The sequence below is a fragment of the Salmo salar genome, chromosome 28 (genome assembly GCF_965601325.2).
Source record: "Salmo salar chromosome 28, fSalSal1, whole genome shotgun sequence".
Classification (NCBI taxonomy): Eukaryota; Metazoa; Chordata; class Actinopteri; order Salmoniformes; family Salmonidae; genus Salmo; species Salmo salar.
In genome coordinates, this window is record NC_138318.1 from 13293213 (window position 1) to 13320136 (window position 26924).

A 26924-nucleotide genomic window follows, 5' to 3' on the forward strand; every position below is an offset into this window, starting at 1 on the left:
CTGGATGAGTCAACATATGTGGCGGGCCTGGCACAGCTCCTGGTATATGTCCATTACGTTTATGGAGGGACAATTAAGGAAGACATCCTCTTCTGCAAACCACTGGAAACCAGGACAACAGGAGAGGATATTTTTTAAGTACTGGACAGCTTTGTGACATCAAATGGACTTTGGTGATCAAGATGTGTTGGTATCTGTACTGATGGTGCAAAAGCCATGACAAGCAGTTGCTCCACTTGGCTACACTACAGCATCCACCGAGAGGCTCTTGCTGACAAGGGAATGCCTGACATCTTGAAAGACGTTTTGAACACTACAGTGAAAATGGTTAACTTTGTTAAAGCAAGGCCCCTGAACTCTCGTGTATGTTCTGCACTATGCAATGATATGGGCAGCGACAATGTAATGCTTTTACAACATACAGAAGTGTGCTGGTTATCAAGGGGCAAAGTATTGACACTTTTTTTTTAAATTGAGAGACGAGCTTAACATTTTCTTTACTGACCATCATTTTCACTTGTCTGACCGCTTGCATGATGACGAGTTTCTCACATGACTGACCTGTCAGGGTGATGTTTTTTCTCGCCTGAATGATTTGAATCTAGGATTACAGGGACTCTCCGCAACTATATTCAATGTGCGGGACAAAATTAAGGCTATAATTAAGAAGTTGGAGCTCTTCTCTGTCTACATTAGTAAGGACAACACACAGGTCTTTCCATCATTGTATGATTTTTTTGTGTGCAAATGAACTCAAGCTTACGGACATTGTCAAGTGGGATATAGCAAAGCACCTGAGTGAGTTGGGTGCGCAATTACGCAGGTATTTTCCCGAAACGGATGACACAAACAGCTGGATTCGTTATCCCTTTCATGCCCTGCCTCCAGTCCACTTACCGATATCTGAACAAGAGAGCCTCATCGAAATTGTGAAAATGTAATTTAATCAGAAGCCACTACCAGATTTCTGGATTGGGCTGCGCTCAGAGTATCCTGCCTTGGCAAATCACGCTGTTAAGACACTAATGCCCTTTGCAACCTCGTACCTATGTGAGAGTGGATTCTCGGCCCTCACTAGCATGAAAACTAAATACAGGCACAGACTGTGTGTGGAACATGATTTAAGACTGAGACTCTCTCCAATACAACCCAATATTGCAGAGTTATGAGCATCCTTTCAAGCACACCCTTCTCATTAACCTTCCATTAGTTATTCACAATTTCCGATGAACAAACATGGTTTAATATGCAAGATGGTTAAATAAAGAGCGAAATTATTGATTATTATTATATTATTACTTGTGCCGTGGTCCTATAAGAGCTCTTTGTCACTTCCCACTAGCCGGGTTGTGACAAAAACTCACACTCATTCTTATGTTTAATAAATGTATCGTATAGTGTGTGTGTGGCAGGTATACAATGATGGCAAAAAATGACATTTGAGAGTGCGCTGACACTGGTGCTAGAGGGGGTACGCAGCTGGAGGTTGAATGTTTGAAGTGGTACGTGACTATAAAACGTTTGGGAACCACTGCTATAGAGTACCACAGTATGAGTCATAATACCCATAAAACCTAGCGGTCAAACAAGGAAATGATTCCAATCATTTTTTCACCATGAATATTTCCCATAGAGGATTTAGGAACATTTAGGCTTACCCTGGTGTGACGTTTTGATAACCGTTTAAATCTCTCTAGGATAAGGTGACTTTTATCAATATATTCGCTTGTATTCACCCCCCCCCCCCCAAATGAAATGCTAATTAGGTGCTAATGTGGAGAACTACAAAAAACTATAAAGAAATACAAATGCCATGATGATCTGGATGAGACTGCCGATTCGAGGCAAAGGTAAGAATCTCTGTATTAACTATCTGTTAGCTAAATCTTTAAATTAATAAATTGGCACAATTTCTTTAAATGAATAATTCTGTGAACTGTCTTGTGAGAGTTTTAAATTGACACAATACCTGTTAGCAAATGCATCAGCTAGAGATGGCGTGCAGGAGCTTGCAGGGATTTGTAGTCTTGCATGAAGTCTACTTTGATGCTAGTTAGCATTTTTGAATCTGAGAGTAAATAGAGGCGAATATATTGATAAATGTCCCCTTGTCCGAAAGAGATTTACATGGTTATCAAAACTTCACGCCAGGGTAAGCCTACATGAAACACAGCCCTTATTTTAGGGGTTTCTAAAATCCTCTATGTGAAAAATGAATGGTGGAAAAACTATTGGAACCATTTCCCTGTTTTATTGATATGATGACACCTCCACTGTGGGGCTCTATTCTCCATTGACAAGTGGGCCATATTGGGTGGGCACATGCCTAGCATTTTTGTCTTACACACATTCAGACACACACGCATAGATGGCGCTGACAGATATGGCAACTCTGCTTCTAGCTCCTAAGCAACTTTTCAGTATTTAGTTTTTTTGTGTTCTTTTTTACATTATCAGCTCAGACATTCTTTTGTGTTATTACATGCAGCCGAAAATAACTTTTCGATATCAGAGCGGCAGTAACTCACCAGTATTACGACCAGGAATACACCTTTCCTGAATTGGATCCTTTGTTTGTTCCCCCCAGGGCAATTGAACTTATTCCAGAGGCTGCTCCAAAACACTGCCGGAGTGGACTTGTAGTCTGACTCAGGAGGTGTGCACACCATCCACTGCTTCCGAGCATATTACTCGCTAATGTTCAGTCTCTGGATACTAAAGTAGACGAGCTCAGGGCGAGGATCTCCTTCTAGAGAGACATCAGGGATTGTAACATACTCTGTTTCACGGAAACATGGCTCTCTCGGGATATACTGTCCCTGTCCATAGCGCCAACTGGGTTCTCAGTTCATCGTGCAGACAGGAACAAAGATCTCTCAGGGAAGAGGAAAGGTGGGGGTGTATGTTTCATAATTAACTACTCATGGTGTGATTGGACTTTATGCAAATGTTAACAAAGCAAATTTGAGGAAAACGCTACTGAAGTTCTACCAACACATTGACTGTAGTACTCGCTCTGGAAAAACATTGGACCACTTCTACTAAACTTTTTTCGAAATGCCTACAAGGCCCTCCCCCGCCCTCCCATCAGCAAATCTGAACACGACTCCATTTTGCTCATCCCTTCCTATAGGCAGAAACTCAAAAAGGAAGTACCTGTGCTAAGGTCTATTCAATGCTGGTCTGACCAATCGGAGTCCAAGATCGTTTTGATCACGCAGACTGGGATATGTTCCGGGTAGCCTCTGAGAATAACATCAACGAATACATGGATACGGTGACTGAGTTCATCCGGAAGTGTATAGGAGATGTTGTACCCACTGTGACTATTAAAACCTATGCAAACCAGAAACCGTGGATAGATGGCAGAATTCGCGCAAAACTGAAAGCGCGAACCACCGCATTTAACCATGGCAAGGTGACTGGGAATATGGCTGAATACAAACAGTGTAGTTATTCCCTCCGCAAGGCAATCAAACAGGCAAAACGTCAGTACATAGAGAAAGTGGAGTCGCACTTCAACGACTCAGACATGAGACGTATTTGTTAGGGTCTACAGATAATCACGGACTACAATGGGAAAACCAGCCCCATCGAGGACACCGACGTCTTGCTTCTTGACAAGCTAAACACCTTCTTCGCCTGCTTTGAGGATAACACAATGCCACCGACACGGATCACTAACAAGGACTGTGGGCTCTCCTTCTCCGTGGTCGAAGTGAGTAAGACGTGTAAGAGTGTTAACCCTTGCAAGGCTGCCGGCCCAGATGGTATCCCTAGCCGCATCCTCAGAGCATGTACAGACCAGCTGGCTGGAGTGTTTACGGACATATTCAATCTCTCCCTATCCCAGTCTGCTGTCCCCACTCCAAGATGTCCACCATTGTTCCTGTACCCAAGAAAGCAAAGGTAACTGAGCTAAATGACTATCGCCCCATAGCACTCACTTCTGTCATCATGAAGTGATTTGAGAGGCTAGCTAAGGATCATACCTCTACCTTTCCTGACACCCTAGACCCACTTCAGTTTGCTTTCCGGCCCAATAGATCCCCAGACAATGCAATCCCAATCACACTGCACACTGCCCTATCCCATGACTATAGCTCAGCATTCAACACTATAGTACCCTCCAAGCTCATCATTAAGCTCTGGGCCCTGGGTCTGAACACCACCCTGTGCAACTGGGTCCTGGACTTCCTGACGGGCCGCCCCCCAGTTGATGGAGGTAGGAAACAACATCCCCACTTCGCTGATCCTCAATACAGGGGCCCCACAAGGGTGTGTGCTCAGCCCCCTCCTGTACTCCCTGTTCACCCATGACTGCGTGGCCACACATGCCTCCAACTCAATTATCAAGTTTGCAGATGACATAACAGTAGTAGGCCTGATTACCAACAATGACGAGACAGCCTACAGGGTGGAGGTGAGGTCTCTGGGTGAGTTGTGCCAGGAAAATAACCTATTACTCAACGTCAACAAAACAAAGGTGTTGATTGTGGACTTCAGGAAACAGCAGAGGGAGCACGCCCCTATCCACATTGACGGGACCGCAGTGGAGAAAGTGGAAAGCTTCAAGTTTCTCGGTGTACACATCACTGACTATCTGAAATGGTTCACCCACACAGACAGTGTGGTGAAGAAGATTCAACAGCGCTTCTTCAACCCCAGGAGTCTGAAGAAATTTGACTTGGCCCCTAAAACGCTCACAAACTTTTACAGATGCACAATTGAGAGCATCATGTCACGCTGTATCACCGCCTGGTACGCCAACTGCACTGCTCGCAACCACAGGGCTCACCAGTAAATGGTGCGGTCTGCCCAACGCATCACCAGGGTAAACTACCTGCACTCCAGGAAAACCTACAGCACCCAATGTCACAGGAAGGCCAAAAAAGATCATCAAGGACATCAACCACCCGACACCACGGACTGTGCACCCCGTTATCATCCAGAATGCGAGGTCAGTACAGGTGCACCTGTACATCAAAGCTGGGACTGAGAGACTGAAAAATAGTTTCTATCTCAAGGCCATCAGACTTTCACCTGGTTACGCAACCCTGCACCTTAGAGGCTGCTACCCTATATACAGTTGAAGTTGGAAGTTTACATACACCTTAGCCAAATACACTTAAACTTAGTTTTTCACAGTTCCTGACATTTAATCCTGGTAAAATCTCCCTGTCTTATGTCAGTTAGGATCACTACTTCATTTTAACATTGTGAAATATCAGAATAATAGTAGAGAGAAGGATTTATTTCAGCTTTTATTTCTTTCATCACATTCCCAGTGGGTCAGAAGTTTACATACACCCAATTAGTATTTGGTAGCATTGCCTTTAAATGGTTTAACTTGGGTCAAACGTTTCAGGTAGCTTTCCACAAGCTTCCAACAATACGTTGGGTGAATTTTGGCCCATTCCCCCTGGCAGAGCTGGTGTAACTGAGTCAGGTTTGTAGGCCTCCTTGCTTGCACACACTTTTTCAGTTCTGCCAACAAATGTTCTATGGGATTGAGGTCAGGACTTTGTGATGGCCACTCCAATACCTTGACTTTGTTGTCCTTAAGCCATTTTTCCACAACTTTGGAAGTATGCTTGGGGTCATTGTTCATTTGGAAGACCCATTTGTGACCAAGCTTTAACTTCCTGACTGATGTCTTGAGATGTTGCTTCAATATATCCACATAATTTCCCCTCCTCATGATGCCATCTATTTTGTGAAGTGCACCAGTTCCTCCTGCAGCAAAGCATCCGCACAACATGATGCTGCCACCCCCTTGCTTCACGGTTGGGATGGTGTTCTTCAGCTTGCAAGTCTCCCCCTTTTTCCTCCAAACATAATGATGGTCATCATGGTCAAACAGTTCTATTTTTGTTTTATTCAGACCAGAGGACATTTCTCCAAAAAGTACGATCTTTGTCCTCATGTGCAGTTGCAAACCGTAGTCTGGCTTTTTTATGGCAGTTTTGGAGCAGTGGCTTCTTCCTTGCTGAACGGCCTTTCAGGTTATGTCGATATAGGACTCGTTTTGCTGTGGATATAGATACTTTTGTACCTATTTTCTCCAGCATCTTCACAAGGTCCTTTGCTGTTGTTCTGGGATTGATTTGCACTCTTCACACAAAGTACGTTCATCTCTAGGAGACAGAACGCGTCTCCTTCCTGACCGGTATAACGGCTGTGTGGTCCTATGGTGTTTATACTTGCGTACTATTGTTTGTACAGATGAACGTGGTACCTTCAGGCGTTTGGAAATTGCTCCTAAGGATGAACCAGACTTGTGGAGGTCTACAATTTTTTTCCTGAGATTTCTTTTGATTTTCCCATGATGGCAAGCAAAGAGGCACTGCGTTTGAAGGTAGGCCTTGAAATACATCCACAGGTACACCTCCTGGAAAAATGACTTGTGTCATGCACAAAGTAGATATCCTAACCGACTTGCCAAAACTATAGTTTGTTAACAAGACATTTGTGGAGTGGTTGAAAAACGAGTTTTAGTGACTCCAACCTAAGTGTATGTAAACTTCTGACTTCAACTGTACATAGACTTGGAATCACTGGTCACTTTAATAATGGAACACTATTCACTTTAATAATGTTTACATACTGCTTTACTCATATCATGTATATATACTGTATTCTATTGTACTGTAGTTTAGTCAATGCCACTCCGACATTGCTCGATCTGATATTTATATCTTTCTTAAATCCATTATTTTACTTTTAGATTTGTGTGTATCGTTGTGAATTGTTAGATACTCCTGCACTGTTGTTGCTAGGAACACAAGCATTTCGCTACACCCGCAGTAACATCTGCTAAATATGTGTATGTGACCAATGCAATTGGATTTGATTTGATTTGATAAAGCAGCAGCAAACCACAATGTGTAATTCTGCTACAGATCTATCTGAAGAGTCCAAAATGATTCCTGCTGCTGTATCTTCGTCAGTTTTAGTGACTCATTTCACAGACACATATTACCATATGGGAACATACTACAGGGGAGAACAATTCCCCAACACTAAGACAAATGAGCTCCTGATGCGGTTAGAGGAGTTGTTTATGCACAGTAACTGGATAGTTAGGGAGAGAGGAAAAAGGGATAGGATGAATTGAGAGAGAGACCGAGGGAGGGAAGAGATGGTGAGGCAGAGAGAGAGAGAGTGAGAGACAGGAAGAGAGTGAGGGAGGGAGGGATAAGACGCACACCAACTGAGATGAAAGATACATGCGTCCTCTCTATGTCATGCCTTCATTTGGCTATTGAACATAATCGTCAGATTAGAGATGAATTATTGATGTGGTCGAGAACAGTAAGACATCCATATTTAAACTTCTTACTTTAGAGATACACTTATAACTGTCTCTCCCCTTCACCCTTCTCTCTCCCTCCCATGTTCCCCCTACATTTTACTACCTCGTCTTTCTCTACCTCTCTTTTTTTGTCCATCCTCGTTTAACTATTCTCCTTTCCCTCCCTCCTTCCTCACTCTCTCCCTCTCTGCTCCCACTTTCCCCCACCCTCTTTTCATCTCCCCTCCAGTAGTCCCAATAAACGGTCATGTTGACCTGAAGACCAGTCTGACCCCTCCTCTGATTACCCATACTGCTGCCACCCCCATGCCCGTTCCCAAGCTGCCCGCCGTGGGTGACCCTGCCCTGGGCTACGAGTCCCGACGCGGCAGCAATGTCTCCATGGACCTAGCCTCTTACGACAAGTCTCCGGTTAGTATACTATAGTACTACACTATTTTACTATCAAACTACTGTCTCCTCCCAGTGGCTGAAACCCATGTATTAGGCTCTGTGCCCTCTCTTTGCCCACAGAACAACTAAGATATTCAGTCTAACCCAGGGATGGACAACTCATTTTATTTTTTGGGCCCCCAACCCCATAAAAGTTGCCCATCCATGGTCTAACTTGTCTGGATGATGTTCAAGATGACAGCTATGCTGACTAATTATGATTAATATAACCTTTCATCAGCTTAACTCTCTGGACACCTACTGATGCTGTAGCCAAACCCACTGATGCCATAGCTACACTTACTGTTGCCAGTTATGACTGATGCCAGCCCCAGTGTTAACTGGTGCCAGCTATAGTAATGACCACTGAGCATTGAGGATAATCTGATAATTAAGACAAAAACCTGTAGTAACAACATCTAAAGTTCCATATACGGACGTTTTCCATATTCTAAAGTTCCCCAAAGGTTACAAAAGTTCCCTAAAAAATGGATCTGTTCACTTATTTTGTGTTGTTCATACATTCTCTCTTTCTCTCCCCTCTCCCCTCTCCCCCCTCCATCTTGCTCTCTCTCTAGACCAGTGCCCGTAGCACCTCACCTTACACCCCGTGGTGCTCTGCCAGTGGCTGGACCAGCCGTCGATCGAGCTGGAACAGCTTAGGCCGTGCCCCCTCAATCAAACGAACAAGGCTTCAGTCTGGCGAACGGCGGTCGCTCCTCTCCGGCCAGGGAGGGTCCAGTTCGGAGGATGAGGAGGGGGGAGGAGGGGGGACATCGGAGGGGGACGATGCATCCCTGTGTCGTACTAACTCCATGTCCCAGTCCCAGCCCAGACACAGGAGGATGGAGTCGGTGGAGACCAGGGAGTCCATAGACCTGGCCCCTGACACACTGCTACAGGTGAACAGACACACCAGGGGATCTAGAGACCGGCCCCCATAAACACTGCTATGTGTGCTTTAATTAAGCAAACAGACCCTAGGAGGTGTGGTATATGGCCATATATCACAAACCCCAGAGGTGCCTTATTTCTATTATAAATCTGGTTACCAATGTAATTAGAGCAGTACAAATATATGTTTTGTCATACCCATTGTATACTGTCTGATATACCACGGCTATCAGCCAATCAGCATTGAGGACTCGAACCACCCAGTTTTTAATTTTGTTGTGATCATATAGGTAGTCCATTTTAGGCAGTTGTCACTGGATAGAACAGCTTTCTTCAGTGTTTTAAAATGCCTTGAAGTATCTATGAATGACTGTGTTAGCCATGTTTGTAAAACTCTAGGTGCCCTACCTGTATCGCTCAGCCAGTATGCACAGCTCCAGACCCCCCTCGCTAGGAGGCCTGAGAGCCCCAGAACACAGTGACTGTAATGGGAAGGGTACTTCGGCCCCTGGCGGGGCCCTGGCCCCTACACAGCTCTCCCTGGAGGACAACACGGAGGACGACGCAGCAGAGGAGGAGGTGGTCGTGGGTCATTTTGCCAGGCTGTTATGCTGGCTGGACAGGAAACAGCCAGAGTGGTGTCGACAGAGAGATACCTGGTCCCTGTACATATTACCCCCAGACTCCAGGTTAGACACACATACGCACATGCACGCATGCACACAAACACACACATACACTGATAAAAGTGATATAATTACACTATGTGCTCATACTTGCCCATCTGTGCATGCATATCTAACAGTACCCTTGCTGTGCCCCAGTTACAGTGGGCAATAGGGTTTGTCCTGTTCTAAGAGTGACATTGAGGACACAGGCACTGTGTGGTGTCCATTCTGCCTCTCTACAGAGTCGGGTAGTAGAGTTTGGCCTGTGTTGAGAGTGACAAAGAGGACAAAGACTCAGTGTGGCGTCCATTTTGGCTCTATACAGAGCCAGACACCTACCTGTGCTCAGGGTTATATCAGGAGACAGAGGCTCAGTGGGAAGCTGGAGTCCCACAGCTGTTCAATATGGACAGACCTCCATTCACCTCCTCGAGCACTTAATGATAACGCTTAGGTATTTTACTCTGGGGGAATTTCTAATTCCTATCTAGAAAGATATGTTCTACTTAAGCCAACTTGACTAAAGCTTAAGCAGTTGGCTAAGGCAGAAGCACAAGCCTAGCATACAAGCTAAAAACGTTTCAAAGAAGTCAAAATTCTATAATGGGAGTTCACATCAACATCAACTCGTGAATACTGTCATGTGGACGATAGGAAACTCTGACAGTCCAAATATCACAGATGTCAGTAACTGCATACTAGCAAAAGGTCATGGCTATGATGAACATGAGACATTTAGACAGATGCTTTTTATTCATTAATCATCGAGCAATCAAATAAGTTATTACCTGACGGGTGCAGCGTGTGTGTGTGTGTGTGTGTGTGTGTGTGTGTGTGTGTGTGTGTGTGTGTGTGTGTGTCCCCGCCTGCCTGTCTCCCCGTCTCACCATAACATGGAGGATGTAGAACAGACAATCATCATATTGTGGGAGTTAGCATGACATCCCTGGCCCACATGATGGATGAATACATGATGAATGAATACATGATAAATACTTTAGCATTGAGGGCTAGCATGCAGAGATGAGAGGAATGAACTCATCCAGCGTGTAGATAATGATGGGGGTAGTCAGATGCGCACACACAGACTCACACACTCACAGTCTTGTTTAACTAACCTTGTGGGGACACACAATTTATAACCATTCAAAATCCTATTTTCCCTAACCCTTAAACCTAACTCTTACCGTAACCCTAACCTTAACCTCAAAACCTAACTCCTAACCCTAAAACTAACCCTAAACCTAATTCTAACCATAACACTAATTCTACCTTAACCGTAAACCCCCTAGAAATAGCATTTGACCTTTTTTGTTTGACTTCTTGTCCCCACAAGTATAGTTAAACACATCCACACACACGCACACACGCACACACGCACACACGCACACACACACACACACACACACACACCACACACACACACACACACACACACACACACACACACACACACTGTCTGTCATCATAAAGGTAGTTTTACTGAAGATGGAGCAGAATACCGATCTAAGGAACACGCTATTGTTCCCTTTTGTACATTATGACAGACATGCTCCATCAGAGTGGGCTTCATGCATGGATTCATTATTTCACTCCTCCCTCTATATCTTCCCTCGTTCTTTACTTGTCTTTTTATCTCCTTCATTCATTTTCCATTCCCCTTTCTTTCCATTTGAAGCTATGGCCGTTTCTTGTCAGTTAGTGAAGCTTAGACTTAATTAATTACCACTTCAGCTGTGGTTCATTGAATTACTATGCATGAGGAAAGGGCTTGGATTTAATGTGGATCTATCATCATTATCTTTGAGTGTGCGTCAGGTAGCAGACCGGTTAGAGCGTTGGGCCATTAACCGAATGTTCACTAGTTTGAATCCATGATCCTACAATGTGAAAAATCAGCCTGTGTGCCCTTGAGCAAGGCACTTAACCCTAATTGCTCCAGGGTCATGGGGTCACGGCAGACCCTGGCCGTGACCCCACTCTCCGCGGGTGTCTCAGGGGGAGTTGGGAATATGCAAATAACACATTTCCAGTACGTGTGGGAAATAGGACAAATATACAGTTGAAGTTGGAAGTTTACATACACCTTAGCCAAATACATTTAATCTCAGTTTTTCACAATTCCTGACATTTAAACCTAGTAAAAATTCAGTTAGGATCACCACTTTATTTTAAGAATGTGAAATGTCAGATTAATAGTAGAGAGAATGCTTTATTTAGAGAGAATGCTTTATTTCAGCTTTTATTTCTTTCATCACATTCCCAGTGGGTCAGAAGTTCACATACACTCAATTAGTATTTGGTAGCATTGCCTTTAAATTGTTTGACTTGGGTCAAACATTTCAGGTAGTCTTCCACAATAAGTTGGGTGAATTTTGTCCCTTTCCTCCTGACAGAGCTGGTGTAACCGAGTCGGGTTTGTAGGACTCCTTGCTCGCATACACTTTTTCAGTTCTGCCCACAAATCTTCTGAAGGATTGAGGTCAGGACTTTGTGATGTCCACTCCAATACCTTGACTTTGTTGTCTTTAAGCCATTTTGCCACAACTTTGGAAGTATGCTTGGGGTCATTGTCCATTTGGAAGACCCATTTGCGACCAAGCTTTAACTTCCTGACTGATGTCTTGAGATGTGGCTTCAATATATCCAGAAAATTTCCCCCCTCATGATGCCATCTATTTTGTGAAGTGCACCAGTTCCTCCTGCAGCAAAGCACCCCCACAACATGATGCTGCCACCCCGTGCTTCATGGTTGGGATGGTGTCCTTCGGCTTGCAAGCCTTCCCCTTTTTCCTCCAAACATAATGATGGTCATTATGGTCAAACAGTTCTATTTTTGTTTCATCAGACCAGAGGACATTTCTCCAAAAAGTATGATCTTTGTCCCCATGTGCAGTTGCAAACCGCAGTCTGGCTTTTTTTTATGGCAGTTTTGGAGCAGTGGCTTCTTCCTTGCTGAGCGGCCTTTCAGGTTATGTTGATATAGGACTCGTTTTACTGTGGATGTAGATACTCTTGTACCTGTTTCTTCCAGCATCTTCACAAGGTCCTTTGCTGTTGTTCTGGGATTTATTTGCACTTTTCGCACCAAAGTCTAGGAGACAGAACGCATCTCCTTCCTGAGCGGTATGATGGCTGCGTGGTCCCATGGTGTTTATACTTGCGTACTATTGTTTGTACAGATGAACGTGGTACCTTCAGGCGTTTGGCATTTGATCCCAAGGATGAACCAGACTTGTGGAGGTCTACAATTTTTTTTTCTGAGGTCTTGGCTGACTTTTTTTTCATTTTCCCATGATGTCAAGCAAAGAGGCACTGAGTTTGAAGGTAGGCCTTGAAATACATCCACAGGTACACCTCCAATTTACTCAAGTGATGTCAATTAGCCTATCAGAAGCTTCTAAAGCCATGACATCATTTTCTGGAATTTTCCAAGCTGTTCAAAGGCACAGTGAACTTAATGTATGTACACGTCTGACCCACTGGAATTGTGACACAGTGAATTATAAGTGAAATAATCTGTCTGTAAACAATTGTTGGAAAAATTACTTGTGTCATGCACAAAGTAGATGCCCTAACCGACTTGGCAAAACTATAGTTTGTTAACAAGAAATTTGTGGAGTAGTTGAAAAACGAGTTTTAATGACTCCAACCTAAATGTATGTAAACTTCCGACTTCAACTGTAAGTCCCCGCCTATTTATTTAATGTGCAATATGCTTCATTAATTAATACTTCATAGAATACAAGGGCGTGTGTCTGAATAATGTTATACACTGTGATGTTGTATTTTGCACATGCTTAACATCTCTCATCATATGGTTTCCAATTATCGTAATTTTTATTCTATGAATGATAAATTGTGTGTGTTTTCCAGGTTTCGGATGGCGTGCAATAAGATAATAACCCACAAGATGTTTGACCACATCGTTCTGGTCATCATCTTCCTCAACTGCATCACCATCGCCATGGAGAGGCCGAGGATAGACCCATACAGCGTGGTGAGTGACCACACACATCACCCGGCATGCACGCAGACACACACGCACACACAGGTAGACGCACACACAGGTAGACATACACACACACACACTCACAATATACACAATATACCTGGCTCTCTTCCTTACCCCATCTGTTATACTGTCCAACCCAAAGCCCTTTGATAATTAAAGATGCAACATCATCCAGCCTTATGCAGAACGGGAATAAACACACTAATTAACACGGTTTGATATTCTCGTTGATGTAGCGAATGCTCCTGCACCCGTAATAATTGGTGTCCAGTCTCTGTGGACTCTCTCTGTAGCGGCCTTGTTTTCTGTCTTTAACACAGATGAGACAGCGGTTGTGGTAATTGATTCAATTATCTCCCTGCCTGCTGGTCTATTCTGTATAGAGATAATACTGGGGAAAATACATGTTTAACTAATGTGGATAAAGCCCTCAAGGTTTATTTTGGGAGGATGAAATGAGTGTGAGGATCAAATGAGTGTGAGGATCAAATGAGGGGGAACATGAGAAAAAAAGGAAATGACAGAGGATATCGAGAGGATGTCTGAAACACTCACATACACACACACACACACACACACACACACACACACACACACACACACACACACACACACACTCTCTCACACACACACACTCTCTCACACACATGCACGATCACTTTCACATACACAGACTGTCACACATGTACACCCATTTGACACACACAAACCACACACAACTCTAATCAGGGGAAACCATTAAGATGCACATACATTTCTCATTTTGTGCTGCAGCTGTAATTCCCAACCCCTGTAATGAGGTGATTATTGAAATTGGATGGAAATGTGTATGGAGATTGGGTTGCCTGGCAGTGACCTCCCCACAGTAGCTAGCAGGCCACACACTCAGTAAGCACACCACACACGCACACGCATACACACACACATACGCATACACACTGAACAGTGAATATGAGTATGGATTTAGCCTCGTAGCTGCATTACCTAATGTTATTTTACCTCAATCTTGGCCTGGTTTATTACTGGCCTGGTTTATTACTGAGTCTGATTGGTTTTTGCAGGTGTATATATATCGTTGGTGGTTTAGAATGAATAGGTTTGATTGTGAGTTACATTTGCTAGAGACTTTAGCAATGTGTTATTACGAACAAACGCAGTTGAGGTTATTGCTTTTGCTGCATACATATAATTTAGTTACTGTAGGCTTCCACAGGCTCTTTTTGCAATTTCACCTGTCTGTAAAGCAGATGAAGTAAGACCTTGTGTCATTTACTCTGAAATAGATAAGTCATTTGTTTCTAATGAGGCTTGATTGGGAGTTGCGTTTGTTAGAGACACTCTCACAGTAAATTACTAATAAATACGGTGGAGTTTATTGCTTTTGCTGCATATATACAGTACATACTTCCACAGGAGCTAACAGATGTAGGATCTCAATTTGATCACCCTGTTGTTGCAGGAAATTTCCTGAACAGCAGGAAATATAAACGTAGTGTTTTCAAGGCATAAAAAGGCTTCTAAAGTTTGTAATTTCCACTTTAAGATGAAAGACTTGATTTGCCCTAACAAAAAATGTATCAACCCCTGCAAAAATGTCCAATAATTATAATCCACAAAATAATTCACATTTCCTGTTGCTGCAGGATTATTTTCCTGCTGTGAGAAACTGGTCAAATTAAGAACCTACATCTGTATTTCACCTGTGCCATTTACACAGCAGTAAATAACAATTTGTTTCTCTTATGCATTTGCAGAACAGTACATTTCCCTTTTGGTTATAATTCAATTTATTGTGGAATGTTGGGTGAGTAATTGGTTTAGTATCTAGAAAGTCGTTCCCCAGCTTGGCACCACGTTTCATAACGTGGTTGTCAGGCTTTGATGGTTTAACACCACCGAAAACAACAGTTGCTTAGTTACTGATCTGTGATTCATGAAATTAATTCATGGTAGAACAGACATTTATTCAATGCTTCATCTTTAGGAGTTATTATGAGGTTGACTGGCCTGGAAAATAACCAATAATGTCGACACCTGTTTTTTCATAACTGATTGTATATTGGGGCATGCAATATAGGAAAGGAGAGAAGAGGAGAAGGAAAATAAGAAGGGAGGAGAGGCAAGGAGAGGGGAAAGAAGGAGAGGAGATCGAAACTAATCATATGTGGAAATCAGTTGGTGTGTGTGACAGGCAACAAGCCACATCAGAAGAAAGAGGGAGATGCTTTGCTCTTTCTTAGGAGCTCTCTGTGTTGGTCACTGTCTTTTGTAATCTCATCCCTTTCTATTTTTATTTCACTCTCACTCACTGTCAGAATATATTCAGCAAAGTTAATCCTAAACTACTTCAGAGACGACTCCGGCGTATATTTTTAGTATCTTGTTATTACTCACTTTGCTCTCTCTCTCTGTCTCTCTTTCCCTCTATCTCTCTCTCTGTCTCTCTCTCTCTCTTTCTCTCTCACATCTATAGCTCTCTTTTATATTCCCCTGCTCCCTCCATTCACGAGTCTGTTGGTTTATAATGAATGAAAGTATGAAAAACACATGGTCACAGAGGATAGGAATGACCGGTGTCGGCTCCGGAATTCTTAAACAATTTAAACAGGCGTTCCGATGATGTCACCACAAATATTCCCAGAGACTTTAAGAATGTTTTATAATGTTGCGACAGAAGTGGCTTGAGGAGATGTACGGGAGGGCGTGGGAATGAAAGTCCACACACACACACACACACACACACACACACACACACACACACACACACACACACACACACACACACACACACACACACACACACACGTGGGGCTGGTTTTTCGGCGTTTGCATTGAGTGCACCACCACAATACTCATAACTGTGCCAAAAATGAGTGTGTTTATAGAACGTGTGTGTGTGTGTGTGTGTATGTTGGGTAAATAAGCAGTCAGTCCGAGGGTCTGTACATTCCAGCTACACTGCTTGTTTTCTTTCCTGAGCCCTTGTTTAGATTCCCAAACAGTTTCTCATCCCCCCTTTACAAAAGGCTTAGTTAATACACCGACATCTCTCTTTCTCTCTTCCTCTCTTCCTCCCTCCTCTCTCTATCCCTCTGCCTCTCTCTCTCTCTCTCTCTCTCTCTCTCTCTCTTTCTTGCTCTATCTAAAGACCTTTTTACATCAGCAGATGTCACAAAGTGCTATACAGAAACCCAGCCTAAAACCCAAAACAGCAAGCAATGCAGATGTAGAAGCACGGTGCTTAGGAAAAACTCCATAGAAAGTAAGAAACCTAGCAAGGAACCAAGAAAGGAAACAGGCTCTGTGGGGGGGGGGGGGGGGGGGGGGGGGCGTCAGTCCTCTTCTGGCTGGGCAGGGTGGAGATTAGAAGAGTACATGACCATTAGGGCCAGATTGTTCTTCAAGATGTTCAAACATTCATAGATGACCAGCAGGGTCAAATAATAATAATCACAGTGGTTGTAGAGGGTGCAACAGGTCACCACCTCGGGAGTAAATTAAATGTCAGTTGGCTTTTCATAGCAGAGCATTCAAAGGTCGAGACAGCATGTGCGGTAGAGCGATGGGGGAGGGAGAGAGAGATAATCAAATCCCGGACAAATCAGCCTCAAGAACAAAAAAGTAAAAAAACAGCAGGCACGGGACAACAAAGCACAAACAGCTCAGGGTTCCATAGCCGCAGGCACAACAGTTGATGCTGGAGCAGCAGCACGACCAGGTGGACTGGGGACAGCCAGGAGCCATCAGGCCAGGCAGTCCTGAGGCATAGTCCTAGGGATCAGGTCCTCCGGGAGGAGAGGGAGAGAGAGAAAGAATTAGAGGGAGCATACTTAAATTCACAGAGGACAACAGATAAGAAAGGATAATTACACCAGATGTAACAGACTGATCGTAGCCTCCCAGGATATAGACTACTTGCAGCATAGATACTGAAGGCTGAGACAGGGGGGGTCGGGGGTACCCCCAAACAGGGCCAACCAGGCAGGATGTAACCCCACCCACTTTGCCAAAGCACAGCCCCATACCTCTAGAGGAATATCAACAGACCACCAACTTATTACCCTGAGACAAGGCTGAGTATAGCTCACGCAAGACCAGACAGGGAGATCATGTCAGTGACTCAACCCACTTAAGTCGAGTATAGAGAAAAAAAGCCTTGCACGACTTGACGCACCCCTCCTAGGGACGGCATGGAAGAGCACTAGTAAGCCAGCGCATCAGCCCCCGTAATAGGGTCAGAGGCAGAGAATCCCAGTGGAGAGAGGGGAGCCAGCCAGACAGAGACAGATAGGGCGGTTCGTCATTCCAGTGCCTTGCTGTTCACCTTCGCACCCCTGGGCCAGACTGCACTCAATCGTAGGACCCACTGAAGAGATGAGTTTTCAGTATAGACTTAAAGGTTGAGACCAAGTCTGCTTCTCTCACATGGATAGGCAGACCATAAGAGCTCTGTAGGAGAAAGCCCTGCCTCCAGATGTTTGCTTAGAGATTCTAGGGACTATAAGGTCTGAGCCTTGTGACCGTAGCGTACGTGTAGGTATGTTCGGCAGGACAAAATCGGAGAGATACTGTAGGTAGGAGCAAGTCCATGTAATGTTTTGTAGGTTAGCAGTAAAATCTTGAAATCAGGCCTAGCCTTAACACGAAGCCAGTGTCGAGAGGCTAACACTTGAGTAATATGATACATTTCTTGGGTTCTAGTCAAGATTCTAGCAGCCGTATTTAGCACTAACAGAAGTTTATTTAGTGCTTTACCCAGGTAGCCGAAGAGTAGAGCATTGGATTAGCTTTTCTGCATAATTTTTGGACAAAATTATCTGATTTTTCCAATGCTGCCCTTGAAATGTTCTTGATATGTTCGTCAAAAGGGAGATCAGGGTCCAGCGTAACTTCGAGGTCCTTCACAGTTTTATTTTAGACGACTGTACAATCACCAATATTAATTGTCAGATCAAACAGCAGATGTGTTTGTTTCTTTTGACATAGAACTAGCATCTCTTGTTTCTCCGAGTTTAAAAGTAAAACATTTTCCGCCATTCACTTCCTTATGTCTGAAACACAGGCTTCCAGGGTAGGCAATTTTGGGGCTTCACCATGTTTCATCAAAATGTACAGCTGTGTGTCATCCGCATAGCAGTGAAGTTTGACATTGTGTTTCCGAATGACACCACCAGGAGGTAGAATATATAGTGAATACAATAGTGGTCCTAAAACGGAACCTTGAGGAACACCGAAACTTTTGATTTGTCAGAGGACAAACAATCCACAGAGACGAACTGATATATTTCTGACAGATAAGATCTAAACCAGGCAAGAACTTGTATTTGTAGACCAATTAGGGTTTCCAATCTCTCCAAAAGAATGTGGTGATCGATGGTGTCAAAAGCAGCACTAAGGTCTAGGAGTACAAGGACAGATTTTGAGCCTTGGTCTGACGCCATTAACCTCTTACATCTAGACGTTCCGCTAGCGGAACACCTGCTCCAATATCCAATGATAGGCGTGGCGCGAATTACAAATTCCTCAAAAATACAAAAACTTCAATTTTTCAAACATATGACTATTTCACAGCATTTTAAAGACAAGACTCTCCTTTATCTAACCACACTGTCCGATTTCAAAAAGGCTTTACAGCGAAAGCAAAACATTAGATTATGTCAGCAGAGTACCAAGCCAGAAATAATCAGACACCCATTTTTCAAGCTAGCATATAATGTCACAAAAACCCAGAAGACAGCTAAATGCAGCACTAACCTTTGATGATCTTCATCAGATGACACACCTAGGACATTATGTTATACAATACATGCATGTTTTGTTCAATCAAGTTCATATTTATATCAAAAAACAGCTTTTTACATTAGCATGTGACGTTCAGAACTAGCATACCCCCCGCAAACTTCCGGGGAATTTGCTAACAATTTACTAAATTACTCACGATAAACGTTCACAAAAAGCATAACAATTATTTAAAGAATTATAGATACAGAACTCCTCTATGCACTCGATATGTCCGATTTTAAAATAGCTTTTTGGTGAAAGCACATTTTGCAATATTCTAAGTACATAGCCCAGCCATCACGGGCTAGCTATTTAGACACCCGGCAAGTTTAGCACTCACCAATATCAGATTTACTATTATAAAAGTTTGATTACCTTTTGTTGTCTTCGTCAGAATGCACTCCCAGGACTGCTACTTCAATAACAAATGTTGGTTTGGTCCAAAATAATCCATCGTTATATCCGAATAGCGGCGCTTTGTTCGTGCATCCCAGACACTATCCGAAATGGTAAATCAGGGTCGCGCGGATGGCGCAATTCGTGACAAAAAAAATCTAAATATTCCATTACCGTACTTCGAAGCATGTCAACCGCTGTTTAAAATCCATTTTTATGCCATTTTTCTCGTAAAAAAGCGATAATATTCCGACCGGGAATGTCCATTTAGCTAAACAGAGGAAAGAAAACAAAGCTTTCGGTCGACGCGGGCACGAGCCTGAGTCTCACAGTGCTGTAACCAGCCACTACCCAAACGCGCTACTTTGTTTCAGCCAGAGCCTGCAAAGCCACGATTCAGCGTTTTGCCGTCTTCTGAGAGCCTATGGCAGCCGTAGGAAGTGTCACGGGACAGCTAAGATCCTCACTCTTCAATAAACAGAGACAAGAAGAACGACACCTTGTCAGACAGGCCACTTCCTGCATGAAATCTTCTCAGGTTTTTGCCTGCCATATGAGTTCTGTTATACTCACAGACACCATTCAAACAGTTTTAGAAACTTTAGGGTGTTTTCTATCCAAAGCCAATAATTGTATGCATATTCTAGTTACTGGGCAGGAGTAGTAACCAGATTAAATCGGGTACGTTTTTTATCCAGCCGTGAAAATACTGCCCCCTAGCCATAACAGGTTAAAAGGTCATTTATCACCTTCCTGACTGAAGCGTTTCGAAATAAATAATTTGTCTTCAAAAAGAACGGTGAGAATCCTATCGATATAGGCTGATAGTTTGGCTTTTTCAAGAGAGGCTTTATTTATGCCACTTTTAGTGAGTTTGGTACACAATGTTTATTATGTTCAACATAAGAGGGCAAAGCACAGGAAGTAGCTATTTCAGTAGTTTAGTTGGAATAGGGTCGAGTATGCAGCTGGAATGTTTAAAGACCATGACTATTTTTGTGAATGTGTTAAAAGATAACAGGATTAAACAACTTGAGTCTCCATTGATCCTTGGTCCTGGCTGTGTTGTGCAGACTCAGGACAACCGAGCTTTGGAGAAATACGCAGATTCAAAGATGAGTCCTTAATTTGCTTTCTAATGATCATGATCTTTTCGTCAAAGAAGTTCATGAATTCATCACTGCTGAAGTGAAATCCATCCTCTCTTGGGGAATGCTGTTGTTTAGTTAGCTTTGCGACATCATTAGGATTGTTCTTATTCTCCTCAATTAGGTTAGAAAAATAGGCTGATCGAGCAGCAGTGAGGGCTCTTAGATATTGCACGGTACTGTCTTTCCAAAGTAGCCAGAAGACTTCCAGTTTGGTGGAGTGCCATTTCCGTTCCAATTTTCTGGAAGCTTGCATCGGGGCTCTGGAATTTTCTTTATACCAGGGAGCTAATTTCTTTTGACAAATGTTTTTTGTTTTGTTTTTAGGGGTGTGACTGCATCTAGGGTATTACGTAAGGTTCAATTTAGATCCTCAGTTAGGTGGTTAACAGATACTGGAAGGGCATCTAGGAATCTTTGGGTTGTCCGAGAATTTATAGTGCATCTTTTGATAATCCTTGGTTGGGGTCTAAGCAGATTATTTGTTGAGATTGCAAACATAATAAAATGATGGTCTGATAGTCCAGGATTAGGAGGAAAAATATTTATCCCACTGGACAAAATTAGATCCAAGGTTTGCGTAGGTTCGGGAGACATTTTCGGACAAAACCCTTTTGGAGTTGATTTGTGGACTTTTAATATTATTTGCGATGACTAAAAGGCCCGATAGGAATACAGGGAACTCAGTGAGGAACGCTGTATATGGCCCAGGTTGCCTGTGAGCAGTAGCTATAACAAGTGATTGATTAGGCTGCATAGATTTCATGACTAAAAGCTCAAAAGTCAAAAACACATACATTTCTGTTTTTGTAAATTTAAATTTGCTGTCGTGGACCTTCCGAGTGGCGCAGCGGTCTAAGGTATTGTATCGCAGTGCTTGAGGCGTCACATAAGACCTGTGTTCGATCCCAGGCTGTGTCACAATCGGCCGTGACCGAGAGTCCCATAGGGCGGCGCAGAATTATCCCAGCATCGTTCGGCTTAGGGGAGGGTTTGGCCCGGGGGGGCTTTACTTGTCTCATCGCGCTCTAGCAACTCCTTGTGGTGGGCCCGGTGCCTACAGGCTGACTCTGGTCGTCAGTTGAACGGTGTTTCCTCCGACACATTGATGTGACTGTCTTCCGGGTTAAGCTGGAGGGTGTTAAGGAGCGTGGTTTGGCGGGTCAGGTTTCGGGGGACGCATGACTCGACCTTCCCCTCTCCCGGGCCCGTTGGGGAGTTGCAGCGATGAGACAAGATCGTCATTGATAATAATAATAATTTGCTGTCGTCAATGTTAGCAACAGCTCCGCTTTTGCAGGATGCGTGTGGGATATGGTCACTAGTGTAACCAGGAGGAGAGGCCTCATATAACACAGTCAATTCATCAGGCTTGAGCCATGTTTCAGTCACGTCAATCACATCAAGGTTATGATCAGTGATTAGTTCAATGACTATGACTGCCTTGGAAGTGAGGGATCTAACATTAAGTAGTCCTGTTTTGAGATGTGAGATATCACAATCTCTTTCAATAATGACAGGAATGGAGGAGGTCTTTATTCCAGTGAGATAGCTATGGTGAACACCACCATGTTTAGTTTTTCCCAACTTAGATAGAAGGCACAGACACGGTCTTAATGTGGATAGCTGAGCTGACTACACTGACTGTGCAAATGGCAGGCTCCACTAAGGTGGCAGGCTGGCTAATAGCCTGCTGCCTGGCCTGCACCCTATCTCAGTGTGGAGCTAGAGGAGTTAGATCCCTGTCTATGTTGATAGATATGAGAGCACCCCTCCAGCTTGGATGGACTCTGTCACTCCTCAGGAGGTCAGGCTTGGTCCTGTTTGTGCATGATTCCCAGAAAGAGGGACAATTAGCTACAAATTCTATCTTTTGGGAGGGGCAGAAAACAGTTTTCAACCAGCAATTAAGTTGTGAGACTCTGCTGTAGAGCTCATCACTCCCCCTAATAGGAAGGGGGCCAGAGACAATTACTCAATGCCAACACATTTTTCTAGCTAATTTACACACTGACGCTATGTTGCGCTTCGTGACCTCTGACTGTCTCATCCTAACATTGTTGGTTGCGATATGGATAACAAAATATCCCTATACTCTACACTCTCCAGTTTTAGCCTTAGCCAGCACCTTCTTCAGATCAGCCTTTATGTAGGTAGCCCTAACCCCTGGTAAACAGTGTATGATCGCTCTATGATTATTTTTAAGTCTAATATTGCAGGTAATGGAGTCGCCAATGACTAGGGTTTTCAATTTGTCAGAGCTAATGGTGGGAGGCTTCGGCAGCTTAGACCCCATAACGGGTGGAGAAGAAACCTGAGAAAACTCAGCCTTTGACTCTGACTCATTGCTTAATGGGAAGAACCGGTTGAAAGTTTCTGTCGGGTGAATGAGCGACACCGGTTGAGCATGATGACAGCATTTCGTTCCAGAAGCCTTGAGAAACTCGTCAGGCTGTGGGGACTGTGTTTGGGGATTTATACTACTATCTGTACTTACTGGCGGCACAGACAGTTTCAACCTTTCCTACACTTAAATTGCCCTTTCCTAATGATTGCATCTGAAGCTGGGCTTGACACTCGGCTATCCACATATTATGAGTGCAGCGACTGCAATTAGATGACATAGCGTTAATGTTACTACTTCGATTTTTCAGCTGGTGGCGGTCCTGTAGAAGAACCATGTCCAAATAAACCATCCGTGTGAAAAAGCTGAATGAAAAAAGTTGAATGAGGGAAAAGCTAAGATGTTGGTAAATGTGTTAAATGCAGAGTTATGATTAAATGGTTTTTAAAAGTTTAAAAAAATTAAGTTTAGCAGGTAGCCAAGAGGCAAACAAACAGCACAGCAGCACAGAGACAACGCTGAAGTGTGACATTACGAAAGTTCCAATGAAGTTGCTCGATGATAACCTCTCTATCAATTAAATTCAAAGGGCTTCATTGGCATGGGAAACGTGTTTACATTGCCAATTCAAGGGAAATAGATAATAAACAAAAGTGAAATAAACAATAAAAAATGAACAGTAAACATTACAATCACAAAAGGAATAGAGACATTTCAAATGTCATATTATGGCTATACACAGTGTTGTAACGATGTGCAAATAGTTAATGGACAAAAAGGAAAATAAATAAACATAAATATGGGTTATATTTACAGTGTTGTTTGTTCTTCACTGGTTGCCCTTTTCTTGTGGCAACAGTTCACAAATATTGCTGCTGTGATGGCACACTGTGGTATTTCACCCAATAAATATGGGAATTTATACAAATTTGATTGTTTTTCGAATTCTTTGTGGGTCTGTGTAATCTGGGAGAACTATTTGGTATAGGGTATACATAGGGTATAGGGTATACAACTATAGGGTATACATTTGACAGGAGGTTAGGAGGTGCAGCTCAGTTTCACTTCATTTTGTGGGCAGTGTGCACATAGCCTTTCATCTCTTGAGAGCCAGGTCTGCCTACGGCAGCCTCTCTCAATAGCAATGCTATGCTCACTGAGTCTGTACATAGTCAAAGCTTTCCTTAATTTTAGATCAGTCACAGTGGTCAGGTATTCTACCACTATGTACTCTCTGTTTAGGGCCAAATAGCATTCTAGTTTGAGCAGTTTTTTTGTTAATTCTTTCCAATGTGTCAAGTAATTATCTTTTTGTTTTCTCATGATTTGGTTGGGTCTAATTGTGTTGCTGTCCTAGTGCTCTGTTTGTGTTTGTGAACAGAGCCCCAGGACCTGCTTGCTTAGGGGACTCTCCTCCAGGTTCATGTCTCTGTAGGTGATGACTTTCTTATGGAATGTTTGGGAATCACTTCCTTTTAGGCGGTTGTAGAATTGAATGTCTCTTTCTGGATTTTGATCATTTGCGGGCATGCATTATTTTGTGTTTTACGTTTTGCACTGAGGATATATTTGCAGAATTCTGCATGCAGAGTCTTAATTTTGAGTTTCTCCCATTTTGTGAATTCTTGGTTGATGAAACCAAATTGGCATGTTGAATATTTTATGTTCCTTTTGATGGCTTAGAAGGCCCTTCTTGCTTTTTCTCTCAGGTCATTCACAGCTTTGTGGAAGTTACCTGTGGAACTGTTGTTTAGGCCGCCGTATGTATAGCTTTTTGTGTGCTCTAGGGCAACTGGACCTTTTTTGGAACATCATTATCTTTGTCTTACTGAGATTTTTATATTTATTTATTTTTTATTTCACCTTTATTTAACCAGGTAGGCCAGTTGAGAGCAAGTTTTTATTTACAACTGCGACCTGGCCAAGATAGAGCAAAGCAGTGCGATACAAACAACAGGGTAGGGTTTGTTTTTTTCCCAACACCGCTTTCCATCAATTTGTATAGCAGATCCTCATGCCAAATTGAGTCAACAAACGTTTTTGAAATCAAAACATGAGAAGACTTTGCTTTTGATTTGGTTCGTTTGTTTTTCAGTTAGAGTGAGCAGGGTGAATACGTAGTCTGTCACATGGTCATTTGGTAGAAAGCCAATTTGACATTTTCTCTGTACATTGTTTCCACTGATAATGCAGAGGATTTTCCAAAGATTTTCCGCATATCCCGCGGTAGTTATTGGGATCAAATTTGTCTCCACATTTGTGGATTGGGGTGATTAGTCCTTGGTTCCAAGTATTGGGGAAGATGCCAGAGTTGAGTATGAAGTTAAAAAGTTGAAGTATAGCCAATTTGAATTTGTGGTCTGTATATCTTATCATTTCATTTAGGATACTATCAACACCACAGGGCTTTTGGGTTTGTATATTGTCCTATAGTTCATTCAATGTAAATGAAGAATCCAGTGGGTTTGGGTAGTCTTTAATAGTTGATTCAAACATTTGTATTTGATCATGTATATGTTTTTTCGTTTTTTCTTTGTTATAGAGCCAAAAAGATTGGAGAAGTGGTTTATCCATACATCTCCATTTTGGATAGATAACTCTTCGTGTTTGTAACGATGTGCGCTGAGAGTGCACCCAAAAGTGGTTTGATTCTATGGATTCTTCAATTACATTGAGCTGATTTCTGACAGTCTGTTCCTTCTTTTTCCGTGATGTATTTCTGTATTGTTTTAGTGATTCACCATAGTGAAGGTATTGGCTCAGGTTTTCTGGGTCTCTATGTTTTGGTTCGATTGGTTTCTAAATTTCTTTCTTAGGTTTTGCATTCTTCATCAAACCATTTGTCATTGTTATTATGTTGTCTGCTTTACATTTAGGGAAGCTTAGAGGTGAAATATACTTTTTAAGTTTTCTACTGCCAAGTTTACACCTTCACTATTACAGTGAAATGTTTTGTTCAGGAAGTTGTCTAGAAGTGGTTGAATTTGTTGTTGCCTGAAATTTTTGTTGTTAGGTTTCTACACTACTTTCCTTCCATCTTTTGCATTTGTTAATGTTATGCAGTTCCTTTGGCTTTGATGCCTTTGAGTATTGCTGTCACGTCCTGACCATGGTAAGATGTTATTTTCTATGGTAGTGTAGGTCAGGGCGTGACAAGGGGTGTTTTGTGTTTTTCTATGTTTTCTATTTCTATGTTAGGTTCTAGTTTTTGTATTTCTATGTTGGCTTGTTTGGGATGATCTCCAATTGGAGGCAGCTGGTCCTCGTTGTCTCTAATTGGAGATCATATTTAAGTAGGGGTTTTTCTTCCTGTGTTTTGTGGGTGATTATATTTTGAGTAGTGTTTGTTTCTCTCTGCATCACAGTTTGTTGTTTTGTCAATTCAGTTATTTATGTATTGCAAAGTTTCACGGATTAAATCAAATGTGGAACTACAACCACGCTGCACTTTGGTCTACTCCTTTGGACAACCATGACAGAATCACCCACCACAAAAGGACCAAGCAGCATGCCCAGGAGGAGCAGGGATTCTGGGCTCAGGAGAAGAGAGAATGGAGGACGTCCTGGACCTGGGAGGAGGTAATGGCAGGGGACAAGTCCCTGCCATGGAAGCAGGTGGAGACGGCGCAAGCGGAACGCCGATGCTATGAGGAGCTAGCCCAACAAAGGAAGCCCGAGAGGCACCCCCCCAAAAAAAATGTGGGGGGGGGGGGCACACGGGGAGTTTGGCAGAGTCAGGGTGGAGACCTGAGCCAACTCCCCGTGCTTACTGTGGGGAGCGAGTGACGGGGCAAGCACCGTGTTATGCGGTGATGCGCACTGTGTCGCCAGTGCGCACTCACAGGCCGGTGCGATCTGTGCCCACGCCTTGCAGTTGTCGAGCTGGGTTGAGCATCCAGCAAAGATGGGTTGTGCCAGCCATAAGCTCCAG

At 43.1% G+C, this 26924-nt stretch overlaps 1 protein-coding gene across 3 annotated transcripts in view; it reads left to right on the forward strand.

Annotated features, from left to right (window-relative positions):
- cacna1g (calcium voltage-gated channel subunit alpha1 G) overlaps positions 1-26924 on the forward strand; it is a 209547-nt gene that overhangs the window by 101597 nt on the left and 81026 nt on the right. For all 3 annotated transcript variants that reach the window (XM_082970476.1, XM_045710396.2, XM_082970475.1), the window contains exons 14-17: positions 7548-7726; positions 8326-8649; positions 9041-9330; positions 13186-13309. In XM_082970476.1, the coding sequence (XP_082826602.1) occupies positions 7548-7726; positions 8326-8649; positions 9041-9330; positions 13186-13309 (917 nt within the window). The remainder of the gene's footprint in view (positions 1-7547; positions 7727-8325; positions 8650-9040; positions 9331-13185; positions 13310-26924) is intronic.